Source organism: Plasmodium brasilianum, chromosome 14 (genome assembly GCF_023973825.1).
Source record: "Plasmodium brasilianum strain Bolivian I chromosome 14, whole genome shotgun sequence".
Lineage (NCBI taxonomy): Eukaryota > Apicomplexa > Aconoidasida > Haemosporida > Plasmodiidae > Plasmodium > Plasmodium brasilianum.
The window spans coordinates 2,174,090-2,197,500 of NC_090127.1; the positions used below are offsets into that span (position 1 = coordinate 2,174,090).

Here is a 23,411-nt window from a genome sequence, read left to right on the forward strand (position 1 = left end):
TATATATATTTGAAGGAAGGGGGAAATATTTGAAGTGTTACAAAAAATGAAAAGAAGAGTAGGAGAGCTAATATACATGAATACCTATACAATTGTGCATTTATATATACACGCACAGGAATGTACATGAAATATTTTTTTTTGCAAAATTCTGATTATGTAAATTCAAAAGGACGTGGTACCTCTAGTAAAGGCAACTTCAGCATGCTTGGGGAACTTTACTCGACATCGAAAAAGAAAAAAAATTAAAGTTAAAATTAAAATTAAAAGTAGCTTGACAATCAGCGAAAAAAAAAAAAAAAACTATGAAAAAACAACAAATTAACTACAAAAAGATCATAAAAACATACGGTCATACGAACATACGAACATACGAACATACGAACATACGAACATACGAACATACGATCATACGAACATACGATCATACGAACATACGAACGGAATAAAAAATTCAACATGACGAAACGGTAAAATATAATGAATCTAATCAAAGCACAAGTCAGTGTTCATTTTTAAAGTGGAAGCTGCATACTACGAGGAACAGCAGAGAAAGGAAAAGAAGTTTCTTCATGTTTACCGTGTATAACATTTGAACATATATATATATTTATATATATGTGTTCATATTCTCATATACGCGAATAAAAATACAATTTCAACAAAACTTTTTTTTCAAACCTCTCCCACCTTCTTTTCTTGGCAATCCTACCTCATATTTACCACAGTTAGGAATACCCTCTCATAGTGCCATTTTCCAAAACAAACACGTGTTCATATAACCACGAAATTATATATACACATAATTAATCATATATATATATATATACATGCATACTCAAATATATTTTTATCTGTTTTTGTACTCGTTCATTTACCCTCAAACATAATCTTATATCAGACAAATGCTTCCCTTTTTATGTCTGTTTCGAAACTCATAAGCTACGTGAACGAAGCCACACGCAGAGCGTTGCTACAGGTAGCGCAATTGAACACCCCATTATGCGCATAACGCAGCATTAAGTAGAGTAGGCATATATAAATAATAAAATTAAAAAAGAAGAAAGAAAAAAGAAAAAAAAAATAATGAAATAATATAACGGCTAAATTACAAAAGAGCAAAATAACCAAACAGCAAAAAGCAAAAAGCGAAAAGCAAAAAGCGAAAAGCGAAAAGCGAAAAGCAAATAGTGAAAAGCAAATAGTGAAAAGCAAATAGTGAAAAGCAAATAGTGAAAAGCAAATAGTGAAAAGCAAATAGTGAAAAGCAAATAGTAAAAAGCAAATAGTAAAAAGCAAATAGTAAAAAGCAAATAGTAAAAAGCAAATAGTAAAAAGCAAAATACCATATAACCAAACAGCATATAGCAAAATATGATATAACCAAACAACATACAGCAAAATACCATATAACCAAATAGCAAAAAGCAAAAAGCAAAATATCAATTAACCAAATAGCAAAAAACAAAATACCAAATAACCAAATAGCAAAAAGCAAAATACCAAACAACCGAATAACCAAACAAATAGCCTAAAACAAAGCTATAGTGCAAAAACGGCATAGCTACAAAATGCATATGATTGAGTTGATAGAAAATAGAAAATTTAAGGTCATACAGAAAAGGGTAAAGGCAGAAAAATTAGAGGATTTTTTTTTTTGTTTTTTACGATATAACAATTTATACAAAGGAAAGAATAGGTACGTGTTAGAAATATGGAAAAGCATAACTAATGAAAACAAGCAGTACTACAGATATAAAGATTTCACTTTTGTCAATTTTAAATATGTGTGTGACAATTTAACTTGTATATCAAAAAAAAAAAATAAAGATAGTCAGTATGAGGTTGTAACGCCTAGCAAAGTGTGTGAAAAGTGGAATGCTGATACGAAGGCTATAGTACATGTCTTTCTGGTGCAATTATTTCACATCGTGTTGTACAACGCGGAGATTTCAAAACGGGGTTACGAAGGTATAGCTGTTGATGTGGATATAAACTCAAGTGAAGGAAAAGTTGAAGACCCTCATGGCACTCAAAGTGCAAATCTTAACGAATCAGTGATAGGCAAAAAAGGAGGCCAAAATATAGAAAATCGCGAAAATTACGAGAATAAACAAAATAATGAAAATTATCAAAATCGTGAGAATAGCGAATGCAGTAGCCTCACAAGCGAAGCTTTCTCCACCTTTTCGAGGCTGACTATTATAAATGAAAACAAAGAGTTCGAAATACTGTTTAATATAATTCATCCGTATATATATAGTACATATGTATCAAATATGGTTGCACACATTGTAGACTCACCTAGCGTAAATATTAGTGAGTGCTTTTTACAATATATATTGTACACATTATATAATATATATTTGCAAAATAAAAATGTGCTTTTTTTTTATTTCATTATTTACAAAAATTTGAAGAAAATAAGGAATAATATAATTAACACAATAGATATCTTAATTGAATGGAAAATTGCAAAATTTATAAAAAAAAAATATACAACTGTTATAACAAATTTTAAATGTCTTAGACGATTTTTACTTAACATAAGTGATCGTAACACTATTGAAAATTTTGTATATTTTATTTTAACATACTTACATAATCAGTTAATTACTATTTGCCCAAATAAATTGGACATTGAATTTATATCTTATAGAAAAGAAAATAATTTATTTGAATTTTCTTTTTTTATTTATTTATCAATGCAAGATTTGTGTGAAAAAAAGAACAGATCTTTTTTTTCTAATTATAACACTCAAAAAATTAAAAGTATTCTTAAGAATGAACAAGTGGGTATATTCGACATTTATATAGTATTATATTACATTACCAACTGCAATTGTGACAATTATGTAAAATTAAAATTTATTTTACTCACACTGATTAAAAGCGCACTTTCGCCTGACTTGTTCATGCAACATGGGGAAATTTTGTTCAGCAAATGGGGAGAAGCGGTTAAGAAGAAAATGAGAATTTCAAAGGGAGATTTGTCAAGTGGGCATACAGAAGATGCAAATTTGGATGGGGTTAATGTGGGAGTGACTAATATAGGAGGAGCTAATACACGAAGAGATCGTGTGGTAAATGAGAACAGTGGTACAAACAAGGAAGAACATCTACCCACGCAAGGAGAAATCTCAGTGCATGTTTCGAATTTGCTTACAAGTAATGACACATTGATAGAAGAATTCATAAAAAAAGAGACGTTTTATAATCTCGCGTACATTTTTAAACATATATACGCGTGTTGTTATACCATAATTAATAACAAAAGGGAATATTGCGTAAAATTTGACTCGTATGAACATGTTGATGTTGAAAATACGACGTATAATTACAATTATTGCTACTACAGTGATGTAATTATGAATGATTGTAATTTTTTGATTGCTCCTACAACTGATGAGACGATTAATAAAAATTATGTTATTGTTGTAGCTCTACTGATACATATGCATATTATTAGTATTAACGATATATGGAGTTGTCATCTGTTAAGGCTTGTTGAGCATAGTAATTTTTTTCAAATTTTAAATTTTTTAAAAATTAAAAAGAAGAACGTTCTTTTTTATTTAACCATATCGAGTTTTTTAAAAATAAATTATCAGTCTATGTTCAAATTTACAAAACTTCAAAAAGATATTTCTGCTGAGAAAGAATGCTGTCCTGCAGACTTCCTATATTACGTGCATTTTTATAAATACAAGATGAAGCAAGAATATTTTTCAAAAATAAATTTATTGAGGAAAAATTTGATGGAATATAATTTTAATGAAAACAAAATAGTACATCTTATGTGTCTCCATTTAATGGATATTAAAAAATATATAATCAAGCTGCCATTGAATGTTTTAAAGAGTGTATTCAAAAACATTTTTAAGTATTTGTCTTCACCTATTCATGATGTTAAAAAAAGCATAAGTGAATATTTTAGAAATATGTGTTTAAGAATTGCCTTTTATACGTTCGAGTTAATTTTCATCATATCATCGTACATTTACTATTCAGGTCAAGTACAAAATAAACAAGAATATAATAAAAAGTTTTACATATTTTCCTTTTTTTTTAACTTAATTGATGTGTACATAAAATTTGTTGAAAAATATAATAAAAAGAACAACACGTTCGTATTTTCTTTTCTGAACTACCAGTTTGTGCAAGCATTTTTTTTGTTTTTTGATTATACATATTGTGTTACCGTTTTGAGTACCCACTTGAATGACAATGCAGGAAAGGAAGCGCAGATTGGAGAAGGGTACTGTCACTGCTTCTACCACAGCCGCTGCTTTGAATGTGAAAAGAGGGTTAAATGCACAAATGATATTACTTTGCTGAGTAATGAGAAAAAAAAAAGGAAAGACCAAATTTTTTTTTTGAAAAAATTTACAGATATTCGTTTTATACAAAATGAATCGCATTCAGAGTTACCAGCAAATAGTCTAACACTTATTGAAGACTTAAACTACCACATGTACAGTTATAACAAAATTATGGAGACACATAGAAATAATAAAAACGCAAAGGAAAAAAAAATTTCTGACTTGTTCAGGAAATATGGAACTTTTAACGAATATTACTCGAATAATATTATTTCGATAATTTTAAAATTTATTAACAATAATAAAGTTGAAATAAATTGTTATTTTTACACTCTATTGCTCTATGCTGTAGCTAAATTGCACCTGTCCCAGAGCTATCGATACAGGGAAATTAACTACTTAACTTTTTTGCATCTTTTACCATGGAAAAATTGCCTCGATTTTTGTATAAAAAATAGTCAATTAAGTTGTTTTTTTTTTCAAAAATTTTATGAATGTGTTCATAATTTATTGCCAGAAATTGTCATTGAGCATTTTCATGATGATATTCATTTCACACACATATCTGGAAAAACGGAAAATTTAATGCGCTATTTTATAATGGAAAGAAAAGAAGGAGAAAATTTTCAAGGAGGAATATATCCTTATGACAGAAAGAACAATTTTAATGGGGAATGTAATTCCAAGGGCAAAGAGGGCACTATTGGGGGGCATAGTAACTCATATATTATTTTAGAAAAGGAGCAACAACATGATAGTGAGCTGGATTTCTCTAATTTTGAGTGTACAAATTTATATGAACAAATAATACGTGGAAAGGAAGTGATAAAGGTATTATTTTTTTCTGAAAATTACAAGTATACGAATGTATACTATTTAAATAAAATATTTAAAAGTAATTTATTAAAAAATTGTATATTAATAACTACTTTTGTTAATGTATATTTTTTGAAAAGACAGGAACAACAACTGAGTAATAATAATTTTATTGATATCATTCAGAGTTTGTTTGATGAACATGTGACTTCATATTACATTTCTATATTTCAAAACCCATTGAATTTTTTTTTAAAATGTTCAACAAAGTTTTGTAAGCTGTTAGTTGAATACGATTATATGGATAATGTAATATTTTTTATTTTTACGAAATTGTATAATTACTTATCTTTAATGCCCCCTAAGATCTCAATGGACGACTTCCTACCGATAAATGTAGAGGACATAACATCACTTCAAGAAACAGCTATAGCACAATTTGTGCTAAACCTGAGGGAGGGAAACATAAAGGAGCAGGGGGAAAAAGAAAAGGAGGAGGTGCTTCGAAACGACAAAACATACAATGCATACAATACATACAAACCATACATACCATACAATACAGAGCAATGTGATGGTGTAACAGACATGACAGTAGAAGGAAACAAGAACAGTAACAGTAATAGCAATTGTAGTGAAATGGGAAAGAAGGAGAATAAAATTTTTGATGACGTAGTTTTTTTTTTAAAAAAAATGCATATACTAGTAAGGACCTTTAATCCAAACTGCTTAAATAGTTTGTGTGAATCGGGATTTAATGTAAAGAGCGCATTTTATTTATCTTTTTACCTAACTCCAACAATTTTTACGAATATATTTTTTTATTTAAACAATAACATAATGGCTATTGTTAATGAAAATTTTAACGTAGAAGACAACTTAAAATATTATGAACATATTCATGTAAATAAGCGAACGGATGAACATGCATTAGACCCATATAACATAATCGACAAAACATTGTTTTATCTGCAAATTGTTGTTTTTTATTTAATTGTTAATGCAAATAATAAGTTAATGGATATTTCAAATTATACGCAAAATGTGTGCACATATTTCACAAATTGCTTACAAATACATATAAAACCGCACATAGATAAGTTTATTATTTCTGTTCTACCAATCATGCTACAATATTTTTATTTCTTTCCGTTATTCATACCTTCCGCGCTGTCATATTTGACGCAAATCCCGAATTACGATAATGAGTTCTCCGAAGAAATTGCCAGGTTTGAGAAGAAAATAAGACGAATACTTGAAGTTTCGTATAAGTTTGGATCGGAGCGGAAGGCTTCATCGTGATACGGTAATTAGGGTGATTTTTTTTAGTTTTTTTTTTTTTTTTTTTTTTCTAGCTATTTTTAATAAATATATATAACAAATTTTAATTTTTCTAGCTATTTTTAATAAATATATATATAACAAATTTTAATTTTTCTAGCCATTTTTGACCTTTTTTTGGCTTTTTAGCAAACTGATACGAAAGATACGAAAAGGTTTGCGACATGATTATATATACATGGCATATATATTTAAATGTATACAATACAAAACAAGAGTTGGATGTACGTTTGTAGGAATTAATAAGCAGGAAAAGAGTGCACGTAAAATTTGCACGAATTATACGCAAAACTGTTAAGAAATTAACGTAAAAGTAAAAGCGGTAAACAAATATCAGTGGAAATTTAATTAAAGCGTAATATGTAAAAAGGAAAAAATTAAAAAGAAAAAAAAAAGGATGACAAAGTAAAGCAAAAAGGGGATGAACAAATGAAGAATACAATTACGTAAAGCGGTGATAAAGTAAAATGGTGGAGAATCAATTTGGTGAAAAACGGAATATGTGCAAAAAGCACAGCTCTCACTGCTATGCCTGCTGCTGAATAATTTCCGCCAACTCCCCTTGCGTCTTAACATCAGTACAACTGCATTTATAGACGACTTCCCCCTTGGATATAACGTATATAAAATCACAACACGACAGGGTACTAGCATCATGAGCAATAATTAAGACGGTAATATTTTTAAAATAATTTTTGATGATATACTCAAATGATTTAATATCACTTGAGAAAAAGTTATTCAATTTATTATTATCTAAACATAAATTTAAAACAGGCATTTCATCAATTAACACTAATTTGTACTTGTGCCTGTTTAGGAAAATTCGAACTAAGGATAAGTAACGTATACAATCATCTGATAAGGAAATGAAGTTATCTGGATTGGCAATATTTTGATCTTTATTTTTTTTCTTGATATTCATCTTTATCATATTCATCATTTTCATCTTCATGTTCATTTTTGTGTTCACTTTTTTATTTTTTAGTTCATTAATTACATTTGTTTTTTTTCCTTCTGCCGGTGTTTCTCCTTTTTTCTTCTTTTTCTGTTTATGTATATACTTATCCAAGTCATTGTATGTCAAGTTTATTCCTATTAATTTAAAAGCATCTACAATATCGTCATCCGAAAAATTCTGATAAGGATCAATAAACGTCCTTATATTCCAATGTAAAAAGAAAAAGGATGATTGAGGTAACACACCAATAATGTTTTTCCTTTCTTCTAAGCTAAAGGATCTTATATTTCTTCCTTCAATTGTTATATTTCCTCTAGTTGTTGGTATTAAACCTAGGATAGATAAAATGGTTGTACTTTTACCTGCACCTGATTTACCTACTATTCCTATTTTTTGATACTTAAGAGCATATATATTAATATTTCGTAAACAAGACTTTTCATCAGCATAGTAGTACATATTCCTCGTTCTGTCAATATAAATTTTTTTTTTGTAACTTACAAAAACATTTTCAAAATGAATTCCGTATTTCTTTTTAGACTCGTCTTCAGTAACTATATAAGAAACCATCGTCGTCTCTTCATTAGGAGAAATTGACGACAATTCTCTTGTAGACACAGAGGAGTCGTTTACTTTTCCACTACAGCTACTACTATTCCTTTGTTTCTTTCCATTCACTTGGATTTTACCGCCACTACCACCACCACTGCTACTACTACTGCTACTACCCTTTGTCGTTGTAATAGAGTTACTAAAATTTGCTTCTACCTCATGGTCCTTATCATCGAAGAAAACCTTTTCCTTAATCATTTTAGAGCATTCTTCTAATCTCTGTGTACTACACATTTCCTTTTCAACATGGGTATAATCATATATTAATCCCTTTATTATAAAACCAAGACTGCATGAAAAGGTGATACAGTAACCAATGGTACTCGCGTTCTTTTCATTTGACATATTACTACTCATGGTGCTACTGTTCATTGTACTGCTATTCATCGTGCTGTTATTCATCATATTATCATTTAACATGGTACTGTTCTGGGTACTATCAGCGTTCATCATGACAGTATCCATTCCATTGCTAAAATTATTATTAGTAGCAAGTGAAAAAAACAAATATGGGTATACAATATAAAAGGAGGTCAAAAGTAATACAATCAGTTGAACGTATAGAGATGCCCAAATAGTAAGAGACCATTTAAATAAACAGAAATTCCTAAAGGCATATATGCGGTCTTCATATGATTTTAAGAAATAGCTATTTTTTTTATATATATTGATTATATCTTTACCTAGTAAGGTATTACTATAAATAGTACAAAGAGGTGAATGTGAACATAAATACCCTCTCTGCGCTTCTTTACAACCACTTGAATATTTTTTGAAAACATAATAATAAATTATTAACATGACAAAGGGAAAAACAAAAACAGTATGTTTAACTAAATAATTTAACAAACATACAGTAAACAAAAAACGAAAAAAGGTATAACAAGTTTTATAAAATCTTTTAATTATTCCATTATCTAATACATTAATATCTGTAATAAATCTATTTATTATATTTCCTAAATTGTTATTATAAAATGCATGTATTGGTGCATATAAAATACTATATAACACTTCTGTATGAACTTTTTTAGCTGATGATACAATACCATGTGCTATTAACATAAAAGAAGTTAATGTTGTTACTAAAGATACGGATGGTAATAATACAAAATATTTCAAATACATAAATTGTTGTTTTAATATTTCTGCATCGTTTTCATCTCCACTTCTCAACAAGGTACTAGCTAAAAACAGTAATACATTTTTTATCTCATCCAAAAATATTGATAAAAACATAAAAACAATAATTACTATTATTAATGATTTTCCTAATTTGTTAAAATACCATGTAAATGTATCTAATTTTATGTTTCCCTTGAATCGTCCTTCATCTTCATTTTCATTCCTGTCAATATTATTCTCATCATATATGTAATAATAATTTTTTAATTGTGCCTGTAGAAATGTGCACACATTTTTAAATTCATGTTCATATATCTCTTCATTCTTATCAAATGATTTATTAAAATCTGTTTCTTTCTTCACTAAAATTTCCGTATAATTATTAATCATACTATTCTTCTTACTAAGGTTACTACTAACTGGGTTGCCCACTTTTTTTAACTCCAATTCGTTATCTATGTAATTCTGTGAAATGGTCGAGTATCCCCTCGTGTAATTTCCCAAATCGCTGTTTGTTGGCTCAATTTTAAATGAATAAATCGTCTTAAACTGTTTTAATACCATAAATTTTTTATATTTCACATTACTTTTGCTTATAATCAGCTTTCCCTTTGCATTTGCTTCTTTTTCATTAAATAAAAAATCCATGTCTTTTAACAAAACTTCTTTTTTTTTTTTTTTTCGAGCTTTTTTTTCTTTTTCGAAATTTTTTCCCCTTCTGAACTGTTCAGGTCTTTTTCAATTTTTATATCATTTTTTTTCATATAATCAAACACGTCCCCCAAATATTGTAATGAATTGTTCCCTAATTTGTACACATCAACTTTATATTGAAGATCACTAATGATGTCATCTATTAAAAAACTATTCCATATATTTTCGTTCATTGTTAATAAAAAACCGCAGTTTTTCTTAAAATGTTCTATTTCCTTCTTATCACAAAATAAATTATAAAATATGTCTTTCGCATTACACGGATCTAAGGCACTAAAAACATCATCAAATAAGTACAGATAGGACATGTTATGCTCCTTTAAACAGGTGCCCACAGATTCATCAACAAAAATGGGGATTTCCTCCCCATTCCCCTCCTCTTCTTCCTTTTCTCCATTAGCAAAATTTTCCTTTTTACTCTTATCTTTTCCAGTTTGAACGGTGCAATCAAAATTTTGCGCACCTCCGTATATACCATTATTGTTGAGAGTTCCGTTTGTAGTATTGCAGCTATAATTTGTTGATAAATCTGTATCATGATGTTTTTCCCTGCATTCATTATTCTCTTTATTATTTGTGTTATCGGTATGATATATATTACTGGTAGTATTAAATGCATCTATCCGCTCTGTAGTTCCATCATCGACATGTATTGAATTAAGTTTAGAATGATCCTTTTCAAAATTTACTTTGTTCCGTTGTAATTTTCGATCATAACTTTTCCTCTTTTCATGTTCAATAAATAAATCATTCATATGTATATAATGATGATACAAAGCCCTTGCTAAACATATTCTTGCCTTCTGTCCTTTACTTAAACTATGTTCATCATTGACATATCTCATATCTTTCTTCTTAAATGAAAGTATATCATGTAACAACTTACTCTGTACTACTGTTTTATAATAAATAGATGGTATGTACCTATTACCAAATGTAATCATCGATCTTACTGTCCCTACTGATACCCAATGAAATTGTGGTACATACAAAACTGGCATATCATATAAAAAATTTTTCACATAATAACCTCCTTCTGAAATCTTAAATTTTCCTAAAATTGAATTAAAAAATAATGTTTTACCTGAACCAACATTACCTATAATTATTGCTATTGTATTGTTTTTTAATGTTAGATTTATGTTTTTCAACGAGTTACTCTTTCCCATGTTGCGGCTTATTCTACTCGGATCAAAGCTGCAATTCTGAAGTTTTATAATGATACTGCTGTCTGTTTCTTCTGCTGATGTTCCTGCCGATTCTCCTCCGTGTACTTTCCCCTCGTGTTCACTTCTAATCCTTTCATTACTGTATTTCTTTTCCCCATTTCCTGTGCTACCCCGATGGTTCCTTTCTAAATAGGTTATCGATGCGTTTTTACTTAAACAATGAGCATTCGGGATCAAACCGTAACTACTGTGCTTTGAACTAATTATCGCTTCTTCATCTTGCACCAGGGGACCCACAGTTTTCTGCCTTTCTGGGAAAAATAGAAATTTTAAAAAATTTGTTAAATTTTTTTTTTTATATTGCATGTTCATATTTTTCCTGAACTGTTCATAATTTTTCCCTTTCCCATTTTTTGAAAAATTCTGAACAAACAAATTGTAGCTGCTAATTGTGTTCTCAGCATTGTTACGGTTGTCACTGTGGTAGTTACTGCTACCGCTACCTCTGTTCAAGGGACACTTCGAATAGTGCAAAACCTCGCCCGCATGCATATAATGATGAATGTACCTATTTATACGCCCAATGTTTATGGATCCTTCCAGTAAATTATTAATTATACTAGGCATGTTAGACATACCAGAAATCAAGGATTTATAAAGAAAAAGAGGAGTAATTATAGAACTAACATTAATTGGTTTACTACTGTTTAATTCACCTCTTATAAAAAAAAAAAATATAGCTACTTCAACAGCATTAAAAGAAACGGTATTAATGTAATTACTTAACGAGTTCAGGTAAACTCGAATTTTGCAAAACTTCATCTCTTTTATTCTGTAATAGTTAATATAATCAAAAGCAATAGATTCCCAATTGAAAATTTTCATTAATTTATATTCTTTCAAAACATGATGCATGTTACTGATTCGCATATCTCTATATTTCAAATATTTTCGTTTAAATAAACTAGATGAAAATTGAAAGATAAACATTAAACTATACAAAAACACTATTAAAAGAATGCCATGTATCACTGATTCACCACCCATTCGATGATAAAACATATAAAAGGATATAGAAAACTTAATTAACATGTTTGTTACATCTACTGCAGAGCTTACATAGTATATTAAAAAAGGCGTATCCACAAACATTATATTGTAAATATTTATATCACATGCATCATTTTCATTTTTCTCTTCTTCCAATGATTCATCCGCTTCTTTTCTGTAATCATACTCAGTAGTAATATGTCCACTATCTTCCTCTGACCAATCCTTGTTACTATTTCTCTTGTTTGAGTTCATATTATCTCTATTTAAGTATCTACTATTCCCATTTTCAATACAATTATTACTATTTATATTATTACTTGAGCTTCTTTCCCTATATGACAAGTATTGTTTATATTCCTTTTCAAACTTGGCACTTTCATCTTCACTTCCACTATAAACATTTAAAGTAATATCAAAATTACTACCTCTTTTCTTCTCACTTGCGTCACTCACTTCGTCGGTTCGTGCTTGTCTGGAAAAATTGCTCTCGCTAACACTATAGGCGTATTTATTATATGTATCACCCCTTTTAATTTCTATCGTGTAGTCGTCTTCTCCTTTTTCCTTTGCATCATCTTCTGCAAAAATGGCATGCTCTCCTGTTGCTATACCTGCTTCTGCTTCTGCTTCTGCATCTTTTTCTCTTACATTTTTATGTTCAACCTGTTTGCTAAATTTTGAACTGCATATATCGACACCACCGTATTCTACGCGAGATATGTACTCACTAGTGGCTATCTGGTCCTTAATGTATACATCTTTTTTGTCCAAACTACGACGACTTGCATTAGGTTTGTAGTCTATATGGTTATCACTGTCAATGCTATAACGAAATAACGAATTAGTAATAGAGTTCGTATATCTACCAAGATTAATTTTGTATAAAAAATACATTATCGTTATCTCCATATTTATTTTCCATCTATAATCGCAGAAGGTTAACATAGCATCAAAAAAAAGATCTAAACCAATTACTAATATTACAATGAAACCAAAGAGTATATTTGAATATCTTTGTATAACTGGTAATGATAGTGTCTTATGCCCTTTTATTATTAATATATAATTTTCTATACATAGTGCAACAAAAATTAAAAATATATTATGCAGAATATGAAAAAAAGCAATACATATCAGTGGCACTTTAAATGTTTCTATCAAGGATAAAGTAATTCCTCGGTGCTGGAAAACTTTTTCTTCCTCTTCGTCTACTTCTACTGCTGCTTCTACTTCTACTTTCACTCCTTTTTTCTTTTTCCTTATGTTTTTCGTCCCACCTGTGTTTGATTCATCATCATGTTTGTATAAACAACTGTGTGGTCTATCCTTTGTAACAAGGAACCTATTAGACAAGCTATTTTTTTTTTTTTTTTTTTTTTTTTGGAATTTTCCTTTTTTTAAATTCTCTGTTAATCTGTAGGTATAATATTCTATAGCTGTATTTTCATCTATTTTTGGTAATTTAAAATCTTCATTTTTCTTAATATCCTTTAGTAAATTCCTCACCCAACTAAACGTAACAAAGTGAAACCAAGATATGTTTTTTATAAGACTTCCTTGACTCAATCCATTGTATCCCTTCCCTTTTTTCCAGCTCATGGTTACGATGTGTGTCTAGCTGCTTTGGACAGCTCTGTATCTGTCACTACTCTCCTATGCAGTCTGCTATGTGGTTTACTTTTTTCCAATTTGCTTGCCAATATGTTTGCTTATTTTCTCTCAATACGTTTCCTTATTTTCTACCACACTGTTTTCCTATTTTCTGCTAATTTGTTGATAATTATTTTTCTTCTCACTTTTACTATACACGTATTACCCTCTACGATGTGTATAATTTTCCTCTCATGAAATAAAAGGGGCAATATTTACAATTCTGTAAAATAATGTCTATTCGTTTTATATGTACATGCATATATGTATAAATAGCGAAGTAGGCCCTGACAGTTTCATTATTCTTCAAATGGGTACAAAATGGGGGCGTACAAGTACAAGATATAGGATATGAACACGGTTATATATATATATATATATACATATATAAATATAATATACGTATGCACATATACGGGTGTATACACATATTACCTGCACACGTACAGGCGGCAAGCCATGTAGCACATTTATTAAAATAAAAGGGTCAAAAAAAAAAAAAAAAAATTAAAATTAAAAAACTAAAATTAAAAAGTATAGATTAAAATGTATAGATTAAAATGTACAGATAAAAATGTACAGATAAAAATGTATAGATTAAAATGTATAGATTAAAATGTATAGATTAAAATGTATAGATTAAAATGTACAGATAAAAATGTATAGATTAAAATGTATAGATTAAAATGTATAGATTAAAAAATGAAGATTAAAATACACGGCTTAAAACGCACAGATTAAAAAACAAAAATTAAAAATTAATAAAATCTTAAAAAGCCTGTGCAAAACATGGTTCAACAGAAAATGCAAATGAAAATTAAAATAAGAAAAAAAAAAAAAAAATGTCGATAAGTTCATAAAAACCAAAAATTATCGAAATAATCAAAAGATTTATGTCATTCAAAACATACACAAACAATTTGTGCTATTAATAAAATATGCAAAATTTGAGCTATTCATAGAATAAACAAAATGTGTGCTATTAATAAAAGTTGTACACTCTATAAAAATAAAAGCAATACGCAGATGTGTAACCCGCCAGTACCTATATATATGCATACACACTTAGATACATACTTAGATACGTGCATTAATACATGCATACCTAGATATGTACATTAATACATACATACACACATACCATCGTATTATTATGCGAGCATAATAACAACAAAAATACAAGCCACATATATATATATGGCCTTTATTAACAAAGCTCTGAGAAAAAAAAAAAAATTAATTGGTAATATACTAAACAGCATTTATATTAATATAAAATATTATATACTCCTTAAAGGTTTGTCAACGTAATATGGGAATGTATATGTATACAACTGTACATAAGTGATATGTTTACACCGCAATATGTATATATTCCTGTGTATGTATATATAACACGACGTAAGAATACTGCTCTACAAATACACTACTTTGTAAATGTTTTATGTACATATATCAGCTCCATTTAATATGATGAATTTACATTACCCCTTTTTTTTTTTTTTTTTTTTTTTTTTTACAAATACATGTAAAGACACTATACAAATAAGGGAGTATATTTTCTCATTAATTTAATGCATAAAATCTCATATTAAAAAAAGGAAAAAAATAAAAAAATGAAAAAATAAAAAAATTGAAAAGAAAAAAACGAACATTTAAAACATTCTCTTTTAAAAGTACAATAACTCTTAAGCATAATGTGTACGTATGTGCATATATGTATATGTATATGTACTATGATGTTATGTATGTGTTTTATATAAACTTACGTAATATATGCATAAAGCAAAAAGTAAAAAGCAAAAAGTAAAAAGCAAAAAGTAAAAAGCAAAAAGTAAAAAGCAAAAATTAAAAAGCAAAAATTAAAAAGCAAAAATTAAAAAGCAAAAATTAAAAAGCAAAAAGTAAATAATTAATGATCACTCAAGTGTGCTGCTTACTCACATTGTTTATGATTGTACTGGTTACATAAATAAAAAATTTAAAACAGGGGAAAAAAAATTTATAAATAATTAAATAATTATAAAAATACAGAGATAATGAAAAAATAGAAATATAGAATGCAATAAAGAGTAAAAAAAAAAAAAAAGAACATCTTACTATCAAGTTATTGTAACATCACTTCCTCTATACATTAATGTTTTTTGTTTTTTTTTTTTCCTCTTTTTTTCTCCTTTGTTTTTTTCTTTTCTTTTCTTATCAAATCTTATCTTATCTTTTTTTTTTTTTTTTTTTTTTTATTCAAAATCAAAAGTAAACATAATTATAGCATAATAACATCAATGAATGAAGGTATCATGTTTTCTAAAATAAAATAAGAAAATGGAATTGAAGCCATTTTTTATTAAAAATTACAAGGCAAAAAATACACATTTATTTATGGCGTAAAAGGGAGAAAATAATAGGGGGTACTACACTCAAGTACATGTAAGGATATATATACATATATACACAAATAATATATATATAATATTATTATATACATATATATATATATATATATATATATTATATTATATATAATGTGTAATATATTTTTATTTATATTGTTCAAAATTTTATTAAAAAACTTAAAATAATAAGGATAAGGGTCGAACAAGGGATTGAAAAAAAAAAAAAAAAAAAAAAAAAAGGAAATAAGAATGAATATTTTGAAGATTTTAAAAGTACATAGCTAGTAACTGTAAAGTTTATATAATATTTATGAAATTACATTTTATTATTTATACACCTATATAAAATTATTTAATTGTTACAATTATGAATATAAAAAAAAGAACTCTAATAAATAAAAAGGTAAAGGTACGTAAATAACACCAGTATTATTTATTACGTACTCCCACTTAAACGGTCTATTATTAATTGCAATTTTTTCTTACAAATGGATAAAAATATATATATATATATATATATATATGTACTCATTACAGTTACGTAAAGAAACTCAGTGTTAGTTCCTTCGCTCCTGTGTAAAATTTTTTTTTTTTTTTTTTTTTTTAATATATGATAAATGGAATTAAAACTTTAAAAAGTTTAACGTACGTCAATTCATGGTAAATTTGTAATTGCTCTTTTCTGCGATTCCAATGAGTGTATTATTTTTTCTTTTATTTCTTTTTCTCTTGTACTAAATATAAAGCATTAAATAGGTGCAAATGTATATACATATATACATATATACATACATACATATATACATACATACATATATACATACATATATACATACATACATACATATATACATACATACATACATTCACATGTACTATATATAATATACATATGTATATATTTTTACATGTATATATTTTTACTTGTATATATTTTTACATGTATATATTTTTACTTGTATATATTTTTACATGTATATATTTTTACTTGTATATATTTTTACATGTATATATTTTTACATGTATATATTAACATGTATAGAAACGCGGATATAATAACTCCTATGGGATTGAGATGTTCCGTGCAAAATTAAGAAGATATTTATAGAGTATATATACAAATTGTGTAAATGTAATTTAGTAAGTATACATATATATATATATATATATATATATATATATATATATATCGTATATATTTGTACTTTATTGTATGCATGTATTTATATAACTAGGGATGGTGCTCCTGCACATGAGTAGGGAAGGATCAGGATGATATAAGTCAAGAGTACAAGTGCAAAAAGGCAATTTATTTTTTAAAATTCCACGACTAGTAACCTAGTAGAATTAAGAGAAAAAGAAAAAAAAAGAAATAAAAAAATAAAAGAAATAAAAGAAGTATATAAAAAAAAAAAAAAAAAAAAAAAAAAAAAAAGAAAAGAAAAGAAAAGAAAACAAGTTAATGGAAAAAATAAAATAAAATAAATCAAGTAAATAAAGAAAAAAAAGTCTGAAAAAGTACAATATATATTAATTAACATGTAAAGCTGGTCTATATTCTGCATAAACAGCAGCGCGGATCAAGTTTTTTTTTTTTTTTTTCGTACATATATAGTCCACACATACATATATATATATATATATATATATATATATATATAGATATGTATATATGTATATATAAATATATATTATATATATATATATATACATATACGTATATTAGTAGTATGCATGACCCGTCGTGCCAAGTAGGAGCGAATTAGCAGTACCATATTGGGATTTGCAAAATAAAAAAAAAGAAAAAAGAAATGTAAATATGCATATAAATTTACATATATTATTGCTATACATGTTTTTACCTTAATTTCGTGTTAAAGGTATAGGAAGGATAAATACTTGGTATAATTGAAGTTATTGTACTTAATTTTTTTTTTTCTTCATATATATATATATATATATATATATATATATGTATGTGTGTGTGTATGTATGTATGTATGAGTTGTGCCACCCCCCTATTATAAATAAACACCAGCCTTTGTTAAAATTATTTTTGGCTTTGCGGAATTTTGGTTTTTCCAAATCCACATTTTTGAAGGTTTTTATTACTATGGGTAAAATAATCATAATGAAATAAAATCAGCAAAAGTGCTAGTTGCACCTATTTTTTTGATAGCGTTTGTGTGTGTACATGTTAGAGTGCATACATACGTACGTGCACTTACGTATGTATTTGTATACTGTTCGTTTTGTGCCTTATAAAATAACAAATGAAATGACCTATATATTGCACCCTTTTATTTACTCCTAATTCTATTTAAAAACAAAATACAAGTTGCTGCTAACATAAGGTTAGATTACAAATTGTAGAAAAATTGTTCCGCATATTAACATTTTTATTTATTTAAAAAGAAAAATTTATTTTTATTTTTGCTTTTACTTTTTTTTTTTTTTTTTTCCAATTGTGCGAAGCTTACGAGGGGATCGCACTGAGAAGATATTTTCATACACGTTGAACGAAATTTCGGTCTTCACATATTTTTTGTATTCCTTTTTTTAATATATTTTTCTGCGCATTTTTGCTATACGTATAAGCTATTTTCTCTCCACAGGGTATTCACATTCAATTATTTAATTAATTATAAAATCAGTTAGTGTTATTTGCAGTACATGATTTTTTAATGTTGCACTTGTTTTTTACGATAATTATTTTTTAGCTATATTAGCACATTATTTCACCATTGAGCTTTATTTATTTAATTTTTTTACCTTAATTATAATGCGGAATGTACATATGATACGTAAATATTGTAGAACATATGTGTATGGGTAATGTGTCCGGAGGTAGATCGAAACATATGTATTTGTGCGGTTAATTATTTTTGCTTCACGTATTTTTGGGGCAACCTTTATGAAAAAAAGAGGAATCAGTAGTTAGGTACGAGTATTATATATACACGTTTGCATATATGATTGTATGTACAATAACTGTGCATATATATATGCACAAGTACATGTTTACACATTTCACCCGCTCCCCTATGTTACGTATGCATAACAGGATACTCTTCTTATTCGAAATTTCCCCTTAAACAATTGCAAAACGTCCATTTTAGAAAAAGGAAAAACACTCTACTGAGTTATAGAAAAAATCAATCGCTTTTAGACACGAGGAGATACACACATACACACACGTATAATGTACATATGGTGTACGTATGTACGTGCGTTTACTTTACTTTTTTTTTTTTTTTTCCCCTCCCCCCCTTATGCTATGTAAACATAAAAATTGCTAAATACACACACATATATAATCGTATGGAATGCTGGATAGGAAAGACAAAAAAAAAAAAAAAAAAAAAAAAAAATTGAAAATAGTACAAAATGGAATAAAAACAAATGAAAAAAAAAAAAAAAAAATGGTAACAATACAAAGGATTAAAGGTCAACATACGTAAGTATATAACTTGCGTTATGTTAATGTGTCCTTTGTTTTTATATAAAAGTTTGACGCAGGAATGTGAAGGTCTGCATCATTTGTAAAGTTTTTCATTGAGTGAGGAAATTTAAATTTAAGAGGGTTCCTCAGTTTAATAGAGTTTTTGTTCGTATGTTATTTTGTTTCATCATGCTTCGTTTCGTCTTGCTCTTTTTTATTTTGCTTTTTTTCGTCTTGTTCTTTTTTATTTTGCTTTTTTTCGTCTTGTTCTTTTTTATTTTGCTTTGTTTCATCATGCTTTGTTTCGTCTTGCTCTTTTTTATTTTGCTTTATTTTCTTCTCATTTCTTATTTCAATAACACATTATTTTACATACATCATGGGAAAAAATAATAAATAAAAAGAAAAAATACAAAATTCAACTAGTGCACAATTTTATATAAAACGAATGGGTGATAACATGTACACAACTACGTAAATATGTACACATTTGTACATATAAATTTTTGTGTTTATGTATATGTAAATGTGTATATATACTTATTACACATATGTACTCATAATTACACAAATACATAAAAATATACATTGGTATACACACGTACACGTGTACACACATGCATGGCAATACTGCTAAATGATGGCATAATATTCCTTTTTTATGATGCTATTTTTATCGTAGTTTATTCGCTTCGTTTTGTTCGCTGTGCTAATGTGATAATTCAAATTTACAAAATTAAAAATTGTTTTATAGGTTTGGTGTTTTTAATTTTTTTACCATTTTACCATTTTACCATTTTGCCATTTTGCCATTTTGCCAATTTATCAATTTTGCCATTTTGCCAATTTACCAATTTACCAATTTTGCGTATTTACCATTTTTACGTATTTACCATTTTTACGTATTTACCATTTTTACGTATTTACCATTTTTACGTATTTACCATTTTTACGTTTTTACCATTTTAACGTTTTTTATCTTTACAATTTATATTTTATTTTTTATTATGTTTTATTTTTTTTTCCATTTTACCCTTTTTATCTTATTTTTTATAATTATAACTGCAATAAAATACATACACACGTAAATACGAACATACATAAATATGTACGCATAAACGTAAATACATAGTACATCCCGTTCGTCCATTTTTTGCCCATAAGGTTTTCCTTTTACTTTCCGTAAAAAAAGGAAAAAACAAAATTAATGAAATGTTAATGTACAAAAAAAAAAAAAAAAAAAAAAAAAAAAAAGACTAAAAAGTGGACAAAAAAAAAAAAAAAAAAAAAGAGCGAAATGGCAAGTGAAATAATAATCAAAAGAAGAAATAAAAAAGTGTAATGAATATACACACCAAGTGAAACTGCAGTGATTAAAAAGGAAGTCTACCACTTAAATGGAAATGCGAGTGGGACTGAATGCTAAAAATAGGAAATTTTCTATATATACTTTATTCCATTTTTCTATATTTTTCCAAAATAAGCGAAAAAATAGGAAAGCGGAATAGCTGCAAAGTAATTAAAAAAAAATATATACAATACAGTGCAAACAGTATAATACAGCATAATATAGTATAAACAGTATATTACAGTATAAACAGTATAAACAGTATATAATAGTACATAATAGTATATAATAGTGTATACAGTATAAACAGTATAAACAGTATATACAGTATATACAGTATATACAGTATATACAGTATATAATAGTACATAATAGTATACACTAACAAAAGAGCAGTGTAGCCATGTAGCAAAAGATGCTAACTCTGCCATACTGTATAAAACACTGCCGTATGCACAAAATTTTTCGTTTCATCCTATAAATCTGCACGATACACACCACGTACTGCATATAGTGTCTATAATGTTACACACCAAATTTTTAGCAAATATTTAGCAAATATTTATCATATTTTTTTAGAAGAGGCGTGTTCGAAGTTTAGCTATTTCGAATTTACTTCCTCTTCTGAAATTATCATCACCTATGTATTAATGTATTATGTTGTATTATATTATATATTACTTTATCCCATCTTTTTTTTTTTTCTAAGTATAGTTAATTTGGAACTACACTACTGCAACCATTTTACTTTATTTCCCGCAGTGAAATCCTTATTGTTTCACCTCGCAGTTAGATAGCCCTCCACAGTTTTAAGCAAAGGAGAAAGGAAAAGGGAAAAGGGAAAAGGGAACAGGGAAAAGAAAAACTGAAAAGCTTTCACTCCTTCATCCTTTATTCATTATCCTTTATCTTTGCTGCTTGGCACTGGCTCCTTGTTAACAACTAAAATGTGCTATCACAGCTAAGCTGCGGCATAAACATAAGATATAATTTATCGGGGCATTTTTTTCCTTTTTTTTTTCTTGAAAAACGACAAACATTATGAACGTGCAGAACAATCTTATGATTCTTGTGTACCTTTTATTCCCATTTCTACTGTTAACTGAGGATATATATTGTTTTCTAAAAGATGTTAATATAAAATACGCTTCGGTAAATGATAAAAAAAATAAAAGTAATACAAATGATGGATTTTCTTCTTTTGGACTCTATGGGAAGAATAACAAAGATGATGAAAATAAGTCAACAGGTGGGATGTTTCAGTCTTTATTTAGTTCAATAAAAAATATATTATATAATGAAGATAAGATTAAAAAAGATTTAAAACTAATTAATGATAATGTAAAAGAAATGAAAGAAGGATTTGTAAAAAGTTCGATAGATATAGCTAAGCAAGCAACTAATATAAAAGAGGATATAACAAAGAATACCACTTATTGGAGTAATCTTATTAAGAATACCATCAGTGAAGAATTAGGTCAAATTGATCGTATTAGCAAAGAGCAATTAAATAAATTAAGGGGAACTCCTCAACACAAAATGCTTTTTTCTACGCCTTTTCAATTTTCTTCTAATGAACAGAAGGGGAACAAAAAGGTTATAGGTAAGGACAGTAGTGATGCATCTTCTATTATGTCCTCCGTTGATGCTAAAGCTACTGCTGCTAATGTGGGAGCAGCTTTTCCTTATTTTTCTAACAGTGATAATAAGAATGAGGAAAAGAAAGGTATGTTTAAATATCTCTACAGTAAAGGTACAAATGAGGGAAAAAAGAACGAGATGAAATATGAAGACCAAGGGGATGAAGCAAAAAAAGGGAACAGAATGAACCCATTTAGTTTTTTTACCAATGCTGATAAAAAGGGAAATGCATCTGAAAGTTTTATTAAAGAAGATAAAAGTCAATTACATGCTTTCTTTGGTATGAAAGAAAATGAAAAGAATGATGGTAAGAGAATTAAGGTTGACACATCTAATAAGGAGGATAAGACGTGGTCGTTCACAAACTACTTTAGTCATATGGGAGAACAGGATCATTTGGAAAAAAAGGAGGGCGGAAAGGGCAGCAAGGACAATGATAGTAGTACAGGTAGAAGTATTCAACAGGAAGAGGAAGAGGCAAAGGGGTTCTCACTTAACTTCTTTTCAAAGAGGAGTGGGAATGCTGAGGGGAACTCCGAACAAGGGAAGGGTAGTAACAATAATGGAGGAAGTAATGTAAGTAGCGTTCCGTGGTTCTCCTTTACACATAAAAAACAAGGTGAAGGGGAAAAGGACAAATCTCAACAATATATAAAGATACACCAAGAGGAAACGAAAAAGAAGGATGATACAATGAATAATCAAAACGAAGGAGATGGAAAAGGAATAGAAAAATCTTTCTCCCTCTTTAATTTATTGAAGGGGAAAGAAAAAAAGAAAGATATGAATAGTGACAATGTGGAAACTGATAATGCAAATTTGGA

At 27.8% G+C, this 23,411-nt stretch overlaps 3 protein-coding genes across 3 annotated transcripts in view; 2 read left to right on the forward strand and 1 right to left on the reverse strand.

Moving 5' to 3' along the window:
• Positions 1 to 1,571: 1,571 nt before the first annotated feature.
• MKS88_005682 (uncharacterized protein) lies at positions 1,572 to 6,440 on the forward strand (the record flags this gene model as incomplete). Its single annotated transcript, XM_067218966.1, has 1 exon — positions 1,572 to 6,440. The coding sequence occupies one exon, from the start codon at positions 1,572 to 1,574 to the stop codon at positions 6,438 to 6,440; it is 4,869 nt and encodes a 1,622-aa protein (XP_067070889.1).
• Positions 6,441 to 7,005: 565 nt separating this feature from the next.
• On the reverse strand, positions 7,006 to 13,712 carry MKS88_005683 (ABC transporter C family member 2; the record flags this gene model as incomplete). The annotated part of the gene is made up of 2 exons (XM_067218967.1): positions 7,006 to 9,842; positions 9,902 to 13,712. 2 exons carry the CDS (start codon positions 13,710 to 13,712, stop codon positions 7,006 to 7,008), a joined length of 6,648 nt encoding a protein of 2,215 aa, XP_067070890.1.
• Positions 13,713 to 22,008: 8,296 nt separating this feature from the next.
• The window catches only part of MKS88_005684 (uncharacterized protein), a gene marked incomplete at both ends in the record, with an annotated part of 2,859 nt that continues 1,456 nt past the window's right edge, over positions 22,009 to 23,411 (forward strand). The window contains one exon of the mRNA XM_067218968.1: positions 22,009 to 23,411. This exon is cut by the window's right edge and continues 1,456 nt beyond it. Within this exon, the coding sequence (XP_067070891.1) occupies positions 22,009 to 23,411 (1,403 nt within the window).